Source organism: Magallana gigas, chromosome 4 (assembly GCF_963853765.1).
Source record: "Magallana gigas chromosome 4, xbMagGiga1.1, whole genome shotgun sequence".
Lineage (NCBI taxonomy): Eukaryota > Metazoa > Mollusca > Bivalvia > Ostreida > Ostreidae > Magallana > Magallana gigas.
Window position 1 is genome coordinate 27,818,947 of NC_088856.1, and position 22,401 is coordinate 27,841,347.

Sequence of the window (22,401 nt, forward strand, 5' to 3'; positions counted from 1 at the left end):
TGGTCCCACGTAAAATATTAATTGCAGTTCCGGAGTGCAATCACAATCTTAAAAAGTCATTAACCCAGCCACCCTTATTTAAAAATTATTTCCATGTGTACAGGTTCAAACAAAGATCAAATAAATAGAATATTGTGAATGCATATACATTAAATTGACCATAAAAAAGTTTATTATCCGACAAGTGACACATATAGGCCTGAATAAAAAAAAAATCATGTACATGCGTATAATAAACTTGTAGAAAATGAATCCCGTTAGAAAATTCAAAACCCTAAATCCTTATTTTGTGAGTACAAAATTTAATTTGAACCCACCATTTTTTATTTTTCAATTGTATTATATATGGTGAACTCCAAGTCGAAAAATGAATGTATTGAAATACCATTAGCTTACCATTAGCTCCATCGTTCGAGAGCTTTTATATAGTATTAAGCAGTAGCCTGGTGTGTAGTATCAGAACGTTTTTCGGTCTGCTCATTGGTTTTGATCATGAATATGACATGTTTGAATATCTTACAATATCTAAAACGATTCATGCTTAAATTCCCTTGAAATTGGAATTTAAAAAAATAGAAAAATCTAAAATGTTATAAATGGTATAAAATCAGAAAAAACTATCCCCTGCATGAGGCTTATGATTGATTTCAAGTTGTTTCTCTATTTTAAACCTTATAGGATATAAGATTTTGTTTTAAATTAGAAAAATAAGACACAAAAAACGCTCAATGACTACTAATATTTAAAGCCCTTGTCTAAGGATTCGAGGTATTTCAAAATTGAGGATGACATGTAAAATATTTTACAATACATCAGAAAGCTGATTGCGAATTTTTAGAAAGTCACACATATTTAACAAAGGATCTCCCATAGAGAAATTAAACAGAGTAATCCTATAAAATGGAAAGAACTTGCTTCTAAGGTATATAATAAAATATTTTGCAGTTTATGTTTAGGTTGTGTAGGTTGTGTAGGTTGATACATGACCCCGTTCGCTATTATACATGGAGATACTTAATTTATTTTGATTTTGGATTTTAAAAATTCTCTTTCACAGACACTTCAAGAATTAAGTCAATATATTATACACAGCTAATAATTTCTTTACTTGTTCTTTCAATTTTTAACCTTAAAATGAATTATTTTATTCAAAATTTATTGACTTAATTGAAGAATGAAAAAGTTACAGTTTTTATTCCAAAATCTGTTTTTCTGTCTAAGTATAAGATCCCTTATTATACAGATGAAATACAAAAACATTTTATGATTTCTTAAAGAGATGGTTTAAAAGAACATATTAGAAATATAGCTGCCCAACGAATAAGCAATAGGAACAATATACATGTAATATCGATTCTTACATTTCTAGTATGTTCCTTGTAAAAACCGGAAAAACCAAAAACGGAAGTCCAAAACCATATATACGCGTCTAATTTAGAATTGCATACTAGTTTTAATACTCCAAGATTTTGTAGGAAATATGGTTACGCATTAACTCGCAAGAAATTTAAATGCTTAAAGAAAGATAAATCTAGAACTTTATATCTAAATGTACTGTTAAATTTCCTATAGAAGATCTTTTAAAATTCATATTTTAGAAAGTACTCATCTATTAAACACTTAACCAGGTATGTATATAGCTTTTATGATTATCATCCATTGTGCAAAGCGAGACAACTCTTCTAATTTAATTTTTTAAACTGTTAAAAAATGTATCATTTTGAACCCATTGAAACCCCTATAAGGAGTCGAAAAGTTGCCCCTTGGACCAATTTTTTTTATTTATACTCTTTATTCTGAACTATTAACCGTAAAAATTTTAAAGATCGGATGAAAAATAAAAAAGTTACAGCCTAAGGGCTGTTTTGAATAGTGACCCCTTCAGATCCCTTATTTTTCGAAATTTTATTTTCAGAACCTTTCCCGGTCTGCGCATTAGGTCTCTAATTGTAAATATGAAATATAAAAATATTTGCTAGAAAACTGTTTGAGAAAACGTTACATGCGTGAATTAAATTTAACATAGAAACTCCCGTAGACAATTTTCATCGGCTCATAAAACCGGAAGTTCTCAATACTATTCAATGAAACTTGGAATATATCTTAATTACGTCTATTTAAACAATATCTATCCGTCTTGAACATTCCTAAGTTTTCTGATTTTTTTTTGATTTTTTCATCCCCCCTTTTCTCAAGTTAGAGGCCTAAAATCTCAGAACTGAGTCCAAAAAAGGCCCTCGGACCATAATTTTTAATTTGTACTCTTTATTCTTAACTAATAACCGAAAAGAGTTTGAAAATCGGATGAGTAGTAAAAAAGTTATAGCTAAAGAGCCGTTTTTAATACTGACCCCTTCAGATCCCTTATTTTTCGAAATTTTTTTCCCAAGACCTTTTCCGGTCTGCGCATTAGGTCCCTTATTGCAAATACAAAATATAAAAATATTTGCTTGAAAACTGTTTGAGAAAACGTTACATGCGTGAATTCAATTTAACATAGAAACTCCCATAGACAAATTTCATCGGCTCATAAAACCGGAAGTACTCAATACTTTTCAATGAAACTTGAAATATACCTTAATTACTTCTATTTGAACAAAATCTAATCCGTCTTAGAACATTCCTAAGCTTTTCTGAGTTTTTTATTTTCTCATCCTCCTTTTTCTCAAGTTTGAGGCCTAAAATCTCAAAACTGATAAGAGATAGAAACTCGCCGCAACTTTACTTTTTAAACAACTCGACATGGTTGATCTAACTCTAAAATTACAACGAATTTTCTTTAAAAATAAAAAAAATATATTGATTCATTTAATTTCTACTATTTTGCTTGTGTCAACCGGAAGTACCGTAACCGGAAGTCCAAAACCTTACATACTGGTGACATTTAAAAATGCTATAAGACTATTGTATAGTTATTTCTGAAATTGTTTCCGTTTTCAAAAAATCGCTGACGGAAATTCTGTCGAGAAAAAGAAAAATAATAATAAAACATCAGAATAACAATAGGTCTTTTCGACCGAAAGTCGAAAAGCCCTAATAAAACAGAACAAAAACAATAGGTCTTTTCGACCGAAAGTCGAAAAGCCCTAATAATAATAATAAAACATCAGAATAACAATAGGTCTTTTCGACCGAAAGTCGAAAAGCCCTAATAATAAAACAACAGAATAACAATAGGTCTTTTCGACCGAAAGTCGAAAAGCCCTAATTATCTACCGTAGTAAAAAATAACAGAATTATATTCGCTTTAGTATTTGTTCACCATGGTCGCTCCGGGTGATTTGGAAACCTGAAAAAAGATTTGTAACTTTTTAAAGCTTAATCATTTAAATTTGATCAACATGATATTTTTGAATTTTGATTGTAAAGCCATATTTTAAAATATATGACAAGAAAAATATACAGAAAGCAAATTTTGGCTTTTTGACCACGTGTACGTTAATATAAACTTACATAGCTCCCATCATATCAAAATAACGTCTTTTTGTTTTAATGCTTGCAATTTCGTCCATTTCTCCTTTTGTAAGAGAAAAATCAAACACCTGAAATAGAATAAGGCATGTGATTTGCATTTTGCACTATACGATAACATGTATTAGTATTTATAGGGTCAACCTCGCAATGTAATGGAAAGAACAGTTTTAAAAACCATTGATATTTATTTGACAACAGGAAATGGGATAGAGAAGCTTATTATGTTTATTTTATTATTACATACTGGTCCATCCTAGAGAAGGGTTGAGTTTAAAGGGGGTATGGGAGTGTACTTTCACAAGGAAAATTTGTAGAATTTTCTCAAGAATAAGGAAGAAAATGAGAGTTTAGGAACATTGGACAATTGGTAATGTGAATGCTTGTCTACTCATTTCTAACACTTTACAAACGTGATATGTACATTATTTTAGCTTTAACAATCCTTACCTGAATGTTACTGCGTATTCTGTCAGGGGTCACACTCTTTGGAATCACAATTATGCCTCTTTGAAGAAGATTTCGAAGCAAAACCTGAAAAAGTAAAGCACACAGTAAATACAATTTATAGCAACGATTATAATATATATATAAGCATTAGTTTGCAAAAAGCAGTATGCTTTTTTAAGGTGTATTCATTTTAGAATTTGTGATACAAATTTAGTCAATTGGCTTAGAATCTGTAAATTCGGAACAAATTATCGCTAAGCTGTAATTTATCTACATTTTGATACAATGCCGATTGATTTGATTTTTGTTTTATTTGCAAGTAGTAGATAATTTGATACGCACGTGAGCTGGAGATTTTTTATATTTCTTCGCGATTTTGGTAATAACTGGATCTTCAAGGGCTACAGGTTCGTCTTTTCCCTTTCTGAAAATTCATTGAAAAATGTATCATTGCTAAATATACAATGTCCAAAAAAGTTATTTCCGTCTTTGAAATTAATCTTTAGTATTTCAAAAAACAAAAATTATACTGTATTACTCAAAACATTCATTATGATACAATTTTTGACCGGAAAATAGTATTGATTTTATGTCTGCATATCGACCTCTGGAAAATTTAATTAAATTGACAGTTCACGAGTCGTGTATTTTAAAAACGTTACGAATTATGTCACTAACAATCGCTCTGGTCTTCCAGGAGAGCCAATTGGAGCGTAGGCAGTGATTGTCACACCCAGTTTCTTACAAGCATCAAACAACTCCTTCTGTGGCCAGTAAACGTGACATTCCACCTACAACGATTACCAAAGGAAATATTGCCTGAAATGAAGTAGATTTAGCTTTCGATTTAGGATGATTCATCAAGCTACCTATTTCCATGTAAAACATTTGGGAGGCGGGGGGGGGGGGGGGGGGGGTTCTTACAATAACATGTATGATTGAATTAAAATATGATATTTCATGGGGAACCTTTATAATGATGTTGATTTCGTTGATATTAAAATACTGTGGAAGCATTAGATTTCGTGGTTGCTCAATTTTCGTGGAATTCGTGGCTGCCTCTTATCCACGAATTAACATCCTCCACGAATGATTTAATATGGGTTATAAAGTCGTGTATCCTTTTGTAGGTATAATACAATACACGAAATTACGTCCCCACTAACCCGTAAAACTTGCGCATTCCACGAAAATTGGCCCCCACGAAATTTAATGATTTCACAGTCTCACTGATAAAATTACTTCTTCAACTTTTTCAATAAGCATTGTCACGACCCCGGAACGTTATTTTAAATGAGGTAAATGACAACAAAAGGAAATACTCGGCAGATCTAGATGTGAAATTATTCTTGTAATTAAATGATGCATTGGTGTCAGAAGTAGATTTATTACTTTCATCTCTTACAAGATATATACATGTAGTAACTGTTCTCCCTTGTGCTTGTCTTCATCAATTTCACCCTTTTACAGTCAGTTCAAGCTTATCTTTTAGAACATACACCATATCATGACATAGCATTTAAATCTTATAGCATAGCAATCGAATCGTACAGCATAGCATTGGAAATCTTATACCATAGCTTACCATCTCGGAGAATATTTTTCGTCATATCATACCAAAGCATATCATAGCAAAGCATACAGCATGATTTTAACTCGATTATAGATTGCTTCTTATTTTAAAGAATAAGTGTTCACGTTGCAAATTAGAAGTAAACTTTTACTTTTAATCATTTTACTTCGTTCTTCTGTATACTGAAGCGTTTTTGTTCAAATCTCATAGCATGCCAGAACATAATCAGTAGTATAGCATAATATATCATTAAGCCCTTTATTTCTATTTTTCATACCATTTAAGACATAAACAACGTTATTTAACGAACATTGCGTTATGAAAAGCAATTGCTCTGATGTCAACGCATCACTGAAAATATGCCAGCAGAGCAGTTGCTATTCATTACGCTATGTTCACTAAATAATCGTTGTTTATTACTTATATTTGCATTTTACCACTTGCAAATACCCTGTATTAGCCTAGACCTTGACATTTAGCTATTGCATCAAAAATAAACGTTCAGACTGTAATGTATCTTTTTAATTCTCATAGATTTGTTAACAGAATCAATGATATGTTATAACTTACAGTAATTCCTTTAAAATGTTATTATAAGATATGTTTTAATATTAAATACATCAAATTTATGGAGTTGGAAAAAAACGCATGATATATCGTATAGTAGTTTAGTATATGACGTCACACCTTTATGACGTCATAGTATACAGACAGAGCAATTGCGATTATAGAAATATAATTGCAGTTCCTCGGTATGGACTTACAGTGGGAAAGAACAATGCATATGCAAATATTGAATTTTGTACAGAGAAATAAAAAAAATTATCACTTTTGTTTTATTTGGGTAAATTTTTATTATACAATAATTAATAACATTTGTAATTGATTAAAACTAAATATGAATAAAACTTAAATAATTTGTATTGTATTCTAAACTTTAGATAATTTATATTAAACATCACACATTTCTGTTATTAGAAATATACACTCTATATAGGAGTAAAAATCAATTTGTTCCCGTTGAGAATTCGCTATCTAAAAGTTTATGAGGCTATTGCGAATAGACGAAGAGCAGGTGCGATTATAGAAAAATAAATGAAGCTGCTCTGAGTGGGCTTGTAGTGGGAAAGAAAAATGGATATGCAAATATGACATACAGTAACCGCAACATTATTTTTTACAAAATAAACGATAGGATAGGATTCACGCACGATAGGATAGGATTAACGCACGATAGAACAGTATACGCGCACGAAAGGATAGGATTAACGCACGATAGAACAGTATACACGCACGATATGATAGGCTTGATACACGATAGGAAAGGATAAACGATATTCATGATAAACGTAAAATCGCGTTAAACGATCTTCACGATAAACCTGATAACGACAGAACTAGAAAAAGAACACGTACGAATCAAGATATACGAGGAATACGAGGAATATCTTGTTATTAACAAATGCCGAGTTGTTATTCATCGCTGCATCATTTATAGAATAAAATAAAATGATGAGCTAAAATGATCAATAAACTATCTGTATTGTATTGTTAACATTTTTTTATTACTGAACATCCAAGCCGATCACCACTTACATTTCAGCCCGAGATCAATTTACACGGAAAATAGCAGGTTCAATTAAAATACAACTCTTGTTCTAAATAAATATAAAATCTATCATAAATACATTTCTTTCTGTAAAAAAAAATAATGCATTAAAAACAAATTATATTACATTCAAGTTAAATAAAAATTTAAACAGATACGCATTTCGCGTACGATTGTTAACATTGTTTTCATTACCGTACACCTTATCCGATCGCTGAGAACATTTCAGTCCGAAATCAAATATACAGAAAATAGCGGGCTTACATGTATAAATAATTAAAACTCAACACTCAGTAAATATTAATGAAATTATTATTAATAAATACTTTTGTTTCTGTTAAAAAATGATCCATAAAATCGAATTATATTACATAGAAATTAATGTGTACGCAGGTATACACATACGATTTAATACATTCGAAATACAGGTAAATATGTTACCTTGTTCCTAAGAACTTCAATAGTTTACATTTAGTTTCCATTTCCATTGCTTTCAGATATGATTTACATGTAATATTGGTTTATTTTGATGTAAAGAAATTAGTATCATGTTAGAATGCTGGATAGGATTTAATATTAATTTTCTTGTGCGATAAAGTTTCGTATACTGCGTATTGAACGACTTGTAACTTTGAAATAGATTTAACTGATTAGAAAACGCACAAAACGATTAGCACGATGGGATAAACGGAAACACTGTTAAAATTGAACGATAAACCTGATAGGATTAACACACGATAGGATAGCATTTAAGCACGATAGAACAGTATACACGCACGATACGATAGGATTGATACACAATACGATAGGATAGGATTGTAAAAAATAACGTTGCGGGTACTGTATTAATCGTATAGCATTGCATTAAAATCTCATAGTATATCATTAATATCGCATACCTTTGCACAGCATAAAAGTATATCTCTACACGTCGAAAAAATTATACTGCAATTGTTATTGGGACTTCTTCCAGTCCCTAATCACAGTATTTAAATTCTAATTTAACAGTAGTTCGTAAAAATAAATGGACTCTACATAGTTTCAATTAATATATTGCAATTTAAATGTACCCGAAAATCAGATCTGTAAAAAAAAACTTATCATTTGTATTTAGGAAATAAAGATGTTTTACACACAAAGTTGAAAAGTTTACCTGGTTGGTAACTGGTTTGTGTTTCGCGATCTTACAAATCCTTTCTATCTGTGAAATACTGAAGTTGGACACACCGATGGATTTAGTCAAACCCAAGTCGACGAGTTCTTCCATGGCCTACGGTATAAAAGAATAATATGCAATAATCTTGATCGTTGATGATAAATATCTTATTAATGATGATATTTTAACCGCATCATCATTTGGTTTAATAATCATCTTTTTAAGATAACTGACATGTTATCATAAATTTTTGACATATAAATTCATCGGCTGACTTTTTTTTCGATTGACATTTTCTTAAAGATTTTGATGCATAAATACGTTCTTCTTAGTTGAAATCTTTAAAGGATTGTTTTTGTTATCTACAGGTTTTGTTTGTTTGTTTGTTTGGTTGTTTCTTCTCAAGAATTGATGTGAGGATCGACTTCATTTATATTTTGATATTTTTAATAACTGTATGTAAACATACTTTCCATGTTCCTATCAAATCTGTCTTCTCTGCTGCTTTCCATCCACCTGCCTCGGTAACAGGAAATACTTTCTCATCATCGCCTTCATACTTGAATGAAATTTGAACAAATCGCGTTTAAGCATTCATGTCATTAATAGTAAGCAATTTAAAAGATCAACAAAGAATATCACCATAGTTATCATTCCTAAACACAAGTGTCAAAGATATCGTACCTAGTGAAATGAAGCTGCTAATATGTGAAAATCTAGCAATATATTTTGTATCTTTTATATAATTTAAAACATACAAATAAGAAATTATTAAAAATAAAGTATACACGTTTAGAAACCTTAACCTTTATAATTTTTGTTTTGATTTTGTGACTTGATGCCAAAATAAAATAATGTAAAAATCATCCAGCAATGCTATTGCAATGTTTTAAGACTCTAAGATGTGCATTATTTAAAGTGTGTATCTGATGGACACTGGTTGGGCTATATTTTGTGTAAGGAAGCAGACAGTAGTTTGGTATTGGATTTTTTTCTTATTTCAAATTATTTCCACTCCTTAGGGTTATATTTTTTTTTTGTTCTAATAAACAAAATCTGAAGTTTTATCCTGTAAACTCTGGCACGTAGCATCAGGGGGCCAAGGGAGGGGGTAATATGCCACTTACATTTTCTGGAAATGAACAGTGGAATTGAACAAGAGTTTTCCGCTTTCAAAAACGATGCTATGTGCCAGAAATTGATTCGGCAATGAACACATTATGAAAAGTTATAATTTGAATATTCACCACTAAAGGTACAGGAAAGTGGACGAGGTAAAGGTCCAGGTAACTCAGCTGTAGTTTTTTCAGACTCATTTCAATGGACCTCTTGACTAGCTTTGGTTCCATATGGATCATGGGTAGCTATACATATAAAATTAAAGATTATCCTTGAAAAAGACTGACAGGCAATAAGCTGAAATCCACAATGTGTTGTAATGATATCCCAATACGCTATGCAAGGAAACAATATAATGTATTTACTAAATAGACATGAATTACCTTGGTAACAATAAACAAATCTTCTCTCTTCACTTTTCCACTTTTGATATATTCCTGGAGAACTTCACCGATGGCGTCCTCGTTCATGTAGTTGTAGGCGGTGTCTATGTGTCGGTATCCAGCGTCCAGGGCCGCACGGACCGCAGTTTTTACCTCCTCCTTCGGGCTCTGTCAAAATTATTGTTTTTTTAAGAACGAATCTATTGGCAGAAAATTAAATATACGTTATATGCATATATCTTTAGATGATTTTTTTATTCCCATTATTGTTTTTTTTTAATTTTCCAACTGCATATTAATGAATTGTTCTTCTACTACTATAGCTACTGATGTAGTATGTAATATTTATTTCCAGAAAGTTACAACTGATTGCTAGCAAATTCAATTTTCAAGGATATGCATGCTATCAATACATGTGTTATAATAATTAAGCTAAAGCAAGTTTAAAATAATGCATTGAATGTCAGAAGGGGTCGAAACCATAAAGTGTGAATTTAATGAATGAAAGAGTAGTCAAACATTGAACTGAACAATACAGTGAAGTCATCTGTCACCGCAAACACTGTACGTTTTCACTGTTCAGGCAGTTTAAATTGAGTATATACCAGTATAAATCGGTATTTAAATTCCTCTAAGAGACATTTGATTCGTGTTTTTCTTATCTACCCGGTCGTCGGTGTCGTGTTAGTTTGCCCCCGTTCTTGACCCGTCGTTAAGAAAAAAAATAGTTTTAGCATTCGATATGGGTACTTTTAAATGCAGTTTTTGAAGCACATGCAGAACGGATTGCAGTAAAAGAAATATCCCGATAGAAGCATGCCAACCCATATTTGATTTTTACATGATTTTCTTGATGAATACTCTTGCATTTTAGTGATTATAACTTTATATTCTACCTTACACCTCACATGGAATTTAATAGAGAAACATTTTCTCTGTATAGCCTACAAATGCAGCCGTTGTTCACATAAAATATCTTATCACGTTTAATGCGACCTTCGACATTAATGAATTCACCACTTACCTGCCATGTCCCCAACCCGATGGAGGGCATTGTTTTCCCATTGTTCAGTTTTACAGCGGTAAAGGAGCTATTCATTTTAAGTGGCTTCTATATCTCGTGTCTCTTGTCTCACGTCTTGCTTTTCTCTCAGTCTGCAAGCCTATGCGTTCCGTTTATAACCGTTAAAATCATGTCCTAGAAGTTCGCCCATGAAACTATGTTCCAAAAAATTACCCAAAAGCAGTTCAATGTCTTTTTATCGTATGTATTGGTTTTTTTTTAATTATTGATTTTGCGCAATTTTCATCTTCAAACCTTTTGCATGTATGGCTCGTGTCGCCGCAGATATCCTTTGTTTAATGCAGATGAGTACTGGTTTGAATGATGAGAATATTTTACGTCTGTGCGAATTCCAATGTCTAAAATCATTTCTCTTTTTAAAAAAAACCTATGTTTGGGCGAACTCAAGATGGGGCAAAACCGTCTGCAAGTGAAGAAGGGCGAACATAACTAGGTGCAAAAATAACACTGTATGCAGTATTGTCCTGAAATAAGTTTATTTAGGCCTCTACTCCTCTCCCACGTTGCCATTTCAGTTGCAGATGTAAACACTTATCAAAATATCTACCGAAATAATTCACTCTTGTTGTTTAAAACTGCACATTTTCGAGCTTTTCCAAGAGATCGATCGCGGAAATATTATTTTGCAAATTTACTTGCTCCTTTGATGTATTGCCTAAACGGGTTTGGATGTAAATTCTCTCTAATACATGCATGCAATGAATTAAGATTTTCAAGAAGTTAAGCTCCAATCAAACAGATGAATGGTATTCTTTCTTCTTCTTTTTTTTGCAATAGTATAAAAAGGGATAGATGCAACTGACGCCTACATATACGCAATACATTCGACGTTGATTTTACGTCAATCTTTATTACAAGTCTAGTTTGAATTTGATAGTTTTTCCTTTTCATTTTCGATTTGTGAAATTACTGCATTCTGGACTTTCATTTCAGAATAAAAATGTATTTCGGATGCATAACGATGGCGACCATTAACACCCCCCCCCCCTCCCGGCGCACCTATCATTTAATTATTACACTGTGGATCTTAAATTTACTTTACTAAATACAACGACATTTACTAACCACACTCCACCACATAATCGATAATGAATCAAGTCTTGATGGTTATTTTCCAGACTTCAGGTTAAACTTACCATATACCATTTTTTATGCAGTGCCCATCGTTGATAAGTGCGAGTATACTTCCCTAAATATAACAGTTGTCATGGATTCGATAAAGCAATCATTAGACTCGGATGGAAAGAGTTTTATTTTTAAAAATATTTTTAAAATACATAAAATCAAATTGGATGGATTAAAACGGTCGTTCTTGGTGGTTTTCACACCTGAAAAAATATAAAGCAAGATTTTTCAAATAATTGTATGTTCACAAACTTGATTCCAGAACTATTGATTTAAGAAACGGTGTTTCTCACGAACAATGCTTATCATAACGACAAATCTTCAAATTATGTAATAAGATCCCTGTGCATTCAATTGAAAAGAAAAGACTTTTAACTTGAGACTTTGCTTATATTTCATTTTGGTAACAAATAACTAAGTAATACAATTTTTGCAACATTAAACTAAATTGTTTTTACTTAATTTGCATGTTGCATGGTGTATGTACGATATTCTCTATATAGTCTGTCCCAAGAAATTTTTGTCGCATATTTTCTTAAATTATTCTATATTTGAATATACATCTTGCTTCAAACGATATTCATTCAACAGTAAGAAAAGTTCCCAAGATTTATCCTTTGAAACGTCCCCTCTAGCTTGTCAGCTTTCAATAAATGGATTAAAATAAAAAGTTCATGATCAATTTTCCATTGCAGAAGAGATAAAAGTACCCAGCCGTATTCAACTGATAACGTTAAAAAACTGTACGAGGAATTCCGAGTAATTTCCGATGGAAGAAAAGATTTAAACATTTCCAATTATAAATCTCCGCAAGAAATCTAGTTTCGTTCTTGTGAATTTTTCTGAGTGAAAAATGATAATGTGTCAATAAAATGCCTTGGATATTTTCCCTCTCATCTATTTTAATAACATTTTTTTCACAGGTATGTGTATTTTAATTTAAAATTGTCCAAATGTGCGGCATAACTATCTTGGAACAGACTATAGATAATAACATTATTCTGTAGTGCCACTTACATGTTGCCCATGAAATTAAAGAAGCTACGTTTTACATTGATGCCTCCAATTTCATCCATTTCTTCTTTTGTAAGATTAAAATCAAAGACCTGTGTATAGATAGGAAATAATTAGACCATTCCATTGATTAAACTGCACGTCTGATAATTGCTTACTTACTTTCTTACTTTAATAGTACTTCAATTTTCTTTAACTAGGTTAGAAGCAGGAAATAAGAATTTTACCTTCCATGCGCAATAATGTGGCAATTTTTGGCATTAAAATGACGATTGTGATATACTAGTATATTATACCGTTGACAACCATGACTAAGCAACCAAACTTTTGGAAAATTATTTCAATTTAACCCTTTTGTTTTTGGTTTCTTTATATTTTTTATATGAGAGGGGGGTCCACCTAAACCTACATGAACTTTCTTATGGTTGCACCTACCCCGCAATATTTCACGTTTTCCTGGACTTTAACGATTTTGATATTTTACACGCCAGTGAATGTAAAATATAGCATGTCAAATATCAAAATTCTTTTTAAAATAAATTCAGCAGGAAAACGACAGATAATTTTTGACTAGATAGCACAAAGCAGAAACTTATATAGAGGTTTCACGGAAGGAAGACTTATAATTAGAGTTCCACGGTTTAATTGCTGTATGCACAGTGTATATACGAGTGTCCTCTTATCTGTTTATTACACTTTCGTTAGACAAGAGCGTGTGAGTGATTTGTCTGGGAAGGTTTCACCAGTGCTGACATGCTCTGCTTACATAACACTTAACAAGCTAATCAGGCAATAGGGGGTAAAATTTCACTCTTAAATCAATACGTACACTGTTGACACATGCTATTTACACAGGTTAAGGGGATGAATTTTATTAAAATTCTGAACACATTAATTGTGGACGGTACGAAATAAAACAATATTAATCACACCACTCCCCTCCCTCCAAAAAAAATACAGCTTTCACATTCTTAAATTAATATTTTGCCAAAGGATTGTAAATAGCAAATACTATTTTTGACAGCACTTAACATCCGAAATAGGCAAAAATGTGATCTCCTAAGAGATATAGATATCTTAAATCAAATTAATACAGTCAGTTGAATTAATGCACATTGTGTGTGAGGTCCATTTCGTTAATTTGTTGTACATGTATATACATCTCATACAAACCTTAATGTTACTCTGTATTCTTTCTGGGGTAACGCTCTTTGGAATCACAATCATTCCTCTTTGTAGTAGATTTCTTAGCAGGACCTTTAATATGATTGTAAACCAAATTAATATACCGTATAACGGGTAATTTTTACTGCTGTAAATTTTTACGAATTTGTCATAAAATAGGGTGATTTGAATTTTTACGCGTTATTTTTTTACGAATTGGACATGTCTAAAAATTAAAATCATCTGTAATTGTGTTTATACTAGGGATGTCAAATCGGTCAATTTTTAGTACTCGCTTGCTCGGACGTTTTTCCGATCGAGTACCCGGGTACTCGGTAGGGGTGTAAATAAATATGAACAAGTACATTGATAACTGTAAAAACTTTGGTCACTTTTGTAGAAATTCCTTCTTATGTTTAAGACGAGTGTGATTTAACATGTTTGTCGTTCCCCCCGTATAGAATAAGTTTACTTGACGCACAGCTGACATTTTACGTATTTGAATCTTCAGTTCTTTTAAAATATTTCCAGACCTTTGAAGTCGATGGCGGCATTTTAGGTCTGTTCAATTTCTCTACTGTGTGCTATTTAATTTTTATTATACTTTCATGTTAAATACTGAAATCTGATTGGTTAAGACGCAGTTGATAATCCGTTCTATTACCATCAGCGTTAGCAACACACTTGGCAACGGGTAACACAACAAATTGTTACATGCGCGTAAACTATGCGCGTACGGTTCGCCATAGAATTCATGTCATTCAGATATAAAAGCAGTTAGCCTAAGTTTTCTTTAAAATTAAGACATTCAGTATAATAAAATAAATAGTGCCTTTTTAGGAGGGTAAGAGTTGAAATTGACACCCCTCAAAAACCATTGTCAACCTCCGCTTCGCGTCGGTTGACAAAGGTTTTCTTGGGGTGTCAATTTCAACTTTTACCCTCCTAAACAGGCACTATTTATATAATATAATAGACTATATAAACGACGAAGTTCAGTGAAAACAAATAATTAAAGTAAGCCAAAAAACAGGGTAGAAGACAGCCAAAGTTGAGAAAAGCTAGGTAACAGGTGCTTGGTCACGATAATTACTATATAAACACTGCTACAGGCGATTACGGTCATTTAGCATATTTAGAGGCGTAGGAAATCCTAATTACTCTATGTACAAGTGCAATGGACATTTTAAGTTTTAAAACCGATGTTTTAATGCATTATTTAATAAACTTAGAAATATTAAAAAATATACATCTGAGTAACTGAGTACCGATTTTAGTATTCGATACTCGGACGTTCGATCAAGTACCCGGTTAACCGGGTACTCGTTGACATCCTTACTTTATACATTTAACTTTATTTCATATGTGATATACACTTTACTTATTCCTATTTATCTGGGTATCATCATTGATGTACACCATGTGCTCGTCTCAGTTCGATTTACCGGGATAAAAAGAAAGACAACTCCATTTCAACATTTTTTTCTCTGTCTCTCTTTCTTTCTCTCCCAACCAAAAAAGACATCTAGCTACTAACGTGGCATTATATGTAGTTTTAAAAAATACTCAAGACTGAATGAAAGATCTGAACTGTTATCACCACGTGACCAAAAACGCTCAAATATACGTCAGGGACTGAGCTGAAGGTCATAAACATTACTCTCATACATACGATGTAGAAATTTACGTGCGGTGTTTGTTTACTTCTGTGAAAATTTACGCGTTTAATTTTTACGGATTTATAAAACTCGTAAAAATTAGTAAAAATTAGCAGGACGTAAAAAATACCCGTTATACGGTAAATTGAACCTGCACATAACACATGCACTTTTTATTTCAATAATTTTACAGCAACTCAAATTTCAAGCTCCCTAAATTCATATATTTTACCCCCAATCTCATAATTGCTAGAATATTTTAAATATCTAAAACTACACATGTACCTGTGCGGGAGTTTTACCATACTTCTTAGCAATTTTCTGGATGATGGGTTCTTCCATTGCTATAGGATCATCTTCCTTTTTTCTAAGGACCAAAATATTTGTGTTAAATTTCTTTAGGGTTATATGGTGATATTTTTACAACTTGTACAAATATCAAATAACCTTGTAAGATAATACAAGTACGTGTTCTGTATTTTGTTTGCTGTCAAATACTCATTAAAAAGATCAACAAAACAAATTTCTATATTAATTTATGATACATGTTTAATTTTCATTTAACCAGTCTTTGATTGGCGTCTTATGTCGATTATTCCCTATACTTTTTCTAAGCAAAACGTTAATACGTATATATTGTACGATAATTACATGTACCACGTACATTCGATCGGGTCTCCCAGGCGAGCCGATTGGAGCATAGGCTGTAATTGTCACGCCCAGCTTCTTACAAGCTTCAAACAACTCATTCTGTGGCCAGTAGATGTGACATTCAACCTGATAAAACATTTTTTAATGGAATCAACACCAATAACGTGGACGTTTGTTTTACTTGAAAAATATTCATCGAAGTAAGAGATAATTTCAACAATTTGAATTGACAGGTTCATCGACCTCGTAGAAATTTGTCATTAGAACTTTACGTTTTACAAAACCCTCAAAAATAATGCTGAAGACAATAAATGGATAGCAGTATATATTTACATAGCAATAATCATATTGTTTTCAAGTGTTTTTGTTTGCTTGATTTTTTTTTTATTTTTAAAAGTCGTAATATGAAGTATTTAGATATAAATCTAGATGAATGCATGTATACATGATGTATACCTGGTTGGTAACTGGTTTATGTTGAGCGATCTTACAAATCCTTTCAACCTGTGAAATACTGAAGTTGGACACACCGAGAGATTTGGTCAAGCCCAAGTCGACGAGTTCTTCCATAGCCTAAAATCAAATTCTACTAGTTTCATTAAAAAAAAGCATTGTTTAATCCCCACCCATCCAAACTCTTCTAACACTAATCCCAATTAAATTGAGATGATGACTTTAGCAGCTGATATTTTTGTTAGAGTGGAACTTTTTTTATGGAAAGCTTACGTATTACTTTCATGTTCAATACAGTTGTTCTATAGCATCATAAAATTCCTAATTCATTTACTATTCAACAAAATATTTAAGACAAAAAGCATTTGCATAATATGATATCTTAAGCTGTAAATAAAGTTAACAATCACTATGTATCGAACATAGACAAAGGGATAGCACTATGGATTCCTAATATCACCTGATCTTACAATCTTACAATCACCATTTAAAATCAAAGCTTTACTTTTGCATACAGCTCGAAATAAGTTACATGTATAAACTTTAAACGTAATATCGATAGTACCTTCCATGTTTCCAAAAGATCCGATTTCTCAGGGATCTTCCATTTTCCATCCTCAGTTCTAGGGAAGGTATTTTCGTCGTCTCCATCATACTTTGATACAATATGTAACCATTAAATAAATTAAAGTAATTGTCTACTATTCCAGTGATGTAGTATGTTTTTTTTAATGAAGTAAACCGGAAGTGCAAGTTAATCCGAATTAAACATATCCATACATGTAGTGACCATTTCAAAGAGTCGCACATTAAGTGAAGGATACTACTATAGCATTTAATGATTTATTTTTCACGTCGTCCTGTCAATATATAACTGCCGTCAGGTAAGCAGACAAATTGAATAACGCGCGTTATGATGATTTGTCTGCTTTACTGACGGCAGTAATTGACACGACGACGTCAAAAATAAATCATTTAATGCTTATATTTATATTCCCTTACTGATTAAATCAATCATTTACTTAAATAAATCGATACAAATTGCAGATCACGGAGGGAGTAAATTAGTAACAGCAAGAACATCTGTTTATAAAACCGGTTTATACTGGTTATCACATAGACTGTTGAGTTGAGATCAATGAGAATGAAAATATAATCCATTAAAATAACTTTTGAAATTTTGCTTATTACAATAAAATCAACTTTTTTGTTGAATAATTGTAAAACATTGTGTTTTGACAACATGTATAAAATTTATTTTTTAACCGATAACATTGAAATCACTGTTTGGGATCGGAACTACTTATGTAAATTACATGTTAATTAATACGCAGTGATTAGTTGTTGCATTTAGAGGCAATTAAAGATCACATAATTTGATGATGAAAAAAACACAGTAGAATGTAAATATTGTAGATTCATTGTTTTACGCGAGTACTCCATTTCGTGATTCAAACGTTTTGCATCAAATCGCAAGAATTCAAAACTGCTAACGCCGAATTTTCATCATAGTTTCATTTAGTTAACATCTATCTGAAAAATAAAAGCGAGAACGTAATATGTGTGCTTCTCGCGATTTTATGCGGTTAATTCTTTGCGTTTAATTAGGATTCTACAGTATCAATAGAGAAAAAGTTGCTTTTTTCACTTTTACTTTGGTTAGGATACTAGTATTCGTATAAACGTCACTGCAAATCGCTAACCCAAGTTGAATTTCAGTCAAATACAGACAATTAAAGGGGGATTTTTTTTTTGATTAAAGACATATTTGTCGGACTAAGAGGACAAGAGACGGGTGTGACAAATTAGATACTAACAGGCACTTCCTGGATTTAGAATGAGCAAGATGAATTAAAGGGGAGTGAAGCTATGCTTAGAACAAGAATTTTAAAGAAACAGACAAAAATATAACATTGGTCTTTTCAACAAAGAGAACGTTTTTGAATTAAGAATGAGTCATATGGAGTTCAATGGAGTGAAATTTTGCTCATGACAAGAATTTGAAGACAAAAATACATTTTTATGTCTTTAGTTTTGGCCACTTACCGAAATATTTTCTTAGAGCACGGCTTTTTAGAAGAAAACAATAAAATATGAGTCAAATGAATGTATGACAAATATGATAGCATGTGTTTCACAGATAAGATTTTAAGACTCGCACCTAATTAAGGGAATAAAATTTAATATTCAAATTTAATCTAATCGATTTTGTAATGTATAGTTCAATACATTAACTTAATTACTTTTTTTAATATTTAAATGTGCAATTAATGGAAATTATGTAAATACATATATTAGTAATAAGGAATCATTCTTTGAATATTATGATGTAATCATTGTCGGGCGTGAAGCTGCGTGATCAAATCCATCCTACATTTCATTGGAATTGATCATCCCGAACGTATTTGGTCACCTCATAATATTCAAAGAATGATTCATTATTTTTTTTTTAACAAATCAAATTTCGACTATGACTTACACTCAGAGCTACAGGGAAATGGATGAGGTATAGGTCCACAAAGTCCAGCTGTAGCTTCTTCAGACTCAACTCAATGGACCTCTTGACCAGCGTTGGTTCCATATGGATCATTGGTAGCTGTAGTTTTGTATGAAACAAGTTCGTTTTATAATATTAAAGTACATTGCATGAGAATAAGGTGGTATGGGACACTTCCATATTGTGACGTACTTCCGATCAAAATAAAATACAGAGCGTTAACTACTTAAGCTAGCGTTCGTAACCGCTAGCCAAAATTCCCTATACCTATTTGAAAATTCTAAACTGATGACAGTATTTTGGTTATAATGTATTTTATCCACGTTAATATCGACAGGTATCCCATATACCACCTCAAACAACATTCACTTTCATTAATACAGGGTAAAAGTTCTTTCAAATTTCCTCTTTATCTAGTGATTGTGAATTTGTTCCTATTTTTAACTTTGTTTTACGTATATTTCTTAAGTGCCATGTCCACATTATACATTTTGCAAAATAGCGATGTTTATGGTGTGTTTGTTTTTTAATATTCTGGAGTGGGGGTAGTTATTGAAACATGATCTACCTTGGTAACGATATACAGGTCTTCCCTCTTTACTTTCCCGCTCTTAATGTATTCCTGTAGAACCTCTCCAATGGCGTCTTCATTCTTGTAGTTGTAGGCGGTGTCTAAGTGTCGGTACCCAGCGTCCAGGGCCGCACGGACCGCAGTTTTCACTTCTTCCTTCGGGCTCTGTCAATGGTAATTGTTTTTGAATAGTTTCTTGCCATTCATATTGATAGAAACTGTGAAAACTAGCGATAATTTACAGCGTTTAAATTGCGTATTCTAGCGTTGCCAAACCTATATATATAATTCGTATATATTTGTGTACGATATACATGTGCGTGAATAATTTTCAGTAAAGCTTATATTCTCGTTATTATATTATCATTATATTTATATCCGAAGCATAATAAACAAATTAAACGACTTAAAAACCATTCAAAAACAACTAGATAGTTTCGTTTTAACAATTAGATCGGTAAAAAACTAATTCATATTTTTTTTATTGATAAGAACAGACAAAGTATACAATAACTTCAAGCACAGAAATCTAATTAGCTATCTATAAAGCAGCACATAATATAAATAGTGCCTGTTTGGGAGGGTAACAGTTGAAATTGACACCCCGAGGAAACCATTGTCAACCGACGCGAAGCGGAGGTTGACAATGGTTTTCGAGGGGTGTCAATTTCAACTGTTATCCTTCCAAACAGGCACTATTTATTTTATTATAGGCTACTGAATTTATGACTTAATTTTAGAGAAATTTTTACTGCTTTTATATAGAAATGACGCGAATTCTACAGCGAACCGTACGCGCATAATTTACGCGCATGTAACAAATCGTTGTGTTACCCGTTGCTAAGTGTGTTGTTAACGCTGAGGGTAATAGAACGGATTACCAACTGCGTCTAAGCCAATCAGATTTCAGTATTTAACATGAAAGTATAATAATGTCTTATGTACCTTAAATACTATGGTTATTATTTACGTTATATACTTTTTATAATAATTCATAAATGTCTATAACTCTTATTCTAACGCGGTCGGCGTCGAATCAATGTATACTATTGTAAAGAGTCTGTGTGTTATCGTATAAAGTCATAGTGAACAATAAAAAAAACCACACATCAATAAGTGCATGTTCACAAACCTGTCCCCCTCATGTGCGGATCTAGAATTTCCCGGGGGGGGGGGGGGGGGTGGTCCGAGGGTTATGTGAGTCTGCCGGGAGGGGGGATAGGGTCCGAGGCATATCTTTGGTAATTTATACTGTAATTTTTTTTTATGAATTTTGCAGGATGGACCGGACCCCCTGACCCCCCCCCCCCTCTCTAGATCCGCGCATGCCCGCGCCTTCTCTCCATCTCCCTATCATAAGAAAATAGATTGGGGGATGGTCTATGTCTTATTTCAGTTGACACATCCAAATCAAAGTGGCTATAAACCCTGCATGTTCTGCAATACATCCAGTAGTATCTTACGTTAACATCACCTACTGTTCATGTATTTATTTACAAATAAATCAAACAAACCCAGTCAAGATAATTTTGTTAAATTATTCCACTTAATATATTTTTTAGAATGTATAAGAATTATTTTCAATGTATAATACAATGATCTCTTCGCATGAAACCAAAAATAAACTCAGAAAAATTCATTCATTCGATATGATGTAAGCTGTGGATATTTAAACCGTACTGTACTATTAATTGGGTCACAACAAGGACGCTATTTAAACACTCTATATCGTGAAAAATAGGAAGCAAAAATCTTTATCATATATTATTTTGTTTTGCATCAAATGAAAATCTATTACGTAAGTCCTTTTTTATTGAATTTTGGCGAATCAAACTATAGTTTTCGAAGAGGCAACCGGACTCTCGACGCTCAAAACCTGAGTGGCGTAACAGATTGTGTGGTACTATATAAGAGGCCTAATCGATCACTGACGTAGAAATTATGCAATTTTCATTCATTCAGAACTCACGTGTAGATTGTGTACATACCTGCCATGTTCCTAGTCCAAGAGCAGGTACCTGTAATCCATTTGATAACTTTACAGAGGTCAAGGAATCGTCCATGGCGGATTGTTTCCAGATAAAGTGACCGTTTGATTTGGGCGTTTGTTTTGATATGGAACCTCGTTCGTGTTTAAATTCTCTGCGTTGTCTTCTACTTCTATGTTTTGACTATCGCAATAAACTAAAGCGAATAAAATAATGCATATATATATATATGTTCCAAGTACAAGTTAATTACAGAGTTACCTGTTTAATTGCCTACTATACACGTGAAACTACATTGGACTTGAACTAGAATATTGGCGGTCAGCTGAAGTTGAATAAGACAGTTTTACTTATTACTTGTATATAATTATTGTTGGATCTGTTTTTATGTCTTTAATTACTAAGAGGCAAAACTCAATTTTAGAAGGAAAAAAA

General features: G+C 32.3%; 1 protein-coding gene across 3 annotated transcripts; it reads right to left on the bottom strand.

Moving 5' to 3' along the window:
* Nucleotides 1-3,206: 3,206 nt before the first annotated feature.
* Nucleotides 3,207-22,157, bottom strand: LOC105340070 (aldose reductase-related protein 2). 3 transcript variants are annotated; one of them, XM_066081877.1, is made up of 10 exons: nucleotides 21,967-22,126; nucleotides 9,762-9,929; nucleotides 9,507-9,623; nucleotides 8,729-8,818; nucleotides 8,257-8,373; nucleotides 4,600-4,712; nucleotides 4,264-4,345; nucleotides 3,922-4,005; nucleotides 3,454-3,542; nucleotides 3,207-3,289 (listed from the first exon to the last, which is right to left on the bottom strand). In XM_066081877.1, exons 1-10 carry the CDS (start codon nucleotides 22,039-22,041, stop codon nucleotides 3,259-3,261), a joined length of 966 nt encoding a protein of 321 aa, XP_065937949.1. In that variant the 5' UTR covers nucleotides 22,042-22,126; the 3' UTR covers nucleotides 3,207-3,258. The 3 variants fall into 3 exon arrangements, with proteins under 3 accessions (XP_065937949.1, XP_065937948.1, XP_065937950.1); XM_066081876.1 differs by lacking the exon at nucleotides 21,967-22,126 and adding an exon at nucleotides 10,786-11,129; XM_066081878.1 differs by lacking the exons at nucleotides 3,207-3,289; nucleotides 3,454-3,542; nucleotides 3,922-4,005; ... (4 more) ...; nucleotides 9,507-9,623; nucleotides 9,762-9,929 and adding exons at nucleotides 12,080-12,173; nucleotides 12,988-13,076; nucleotides 14,158-14,241; ... (4 more) ...; nucleotides 19,390-19,506; nucleotides 19,976-20,143 and having other exon boundaries at nucleotides 21,967-22,157.
* Between the last annotated feature and the right edge of the window lie 244 nt (nucleotides 22,158-22,401).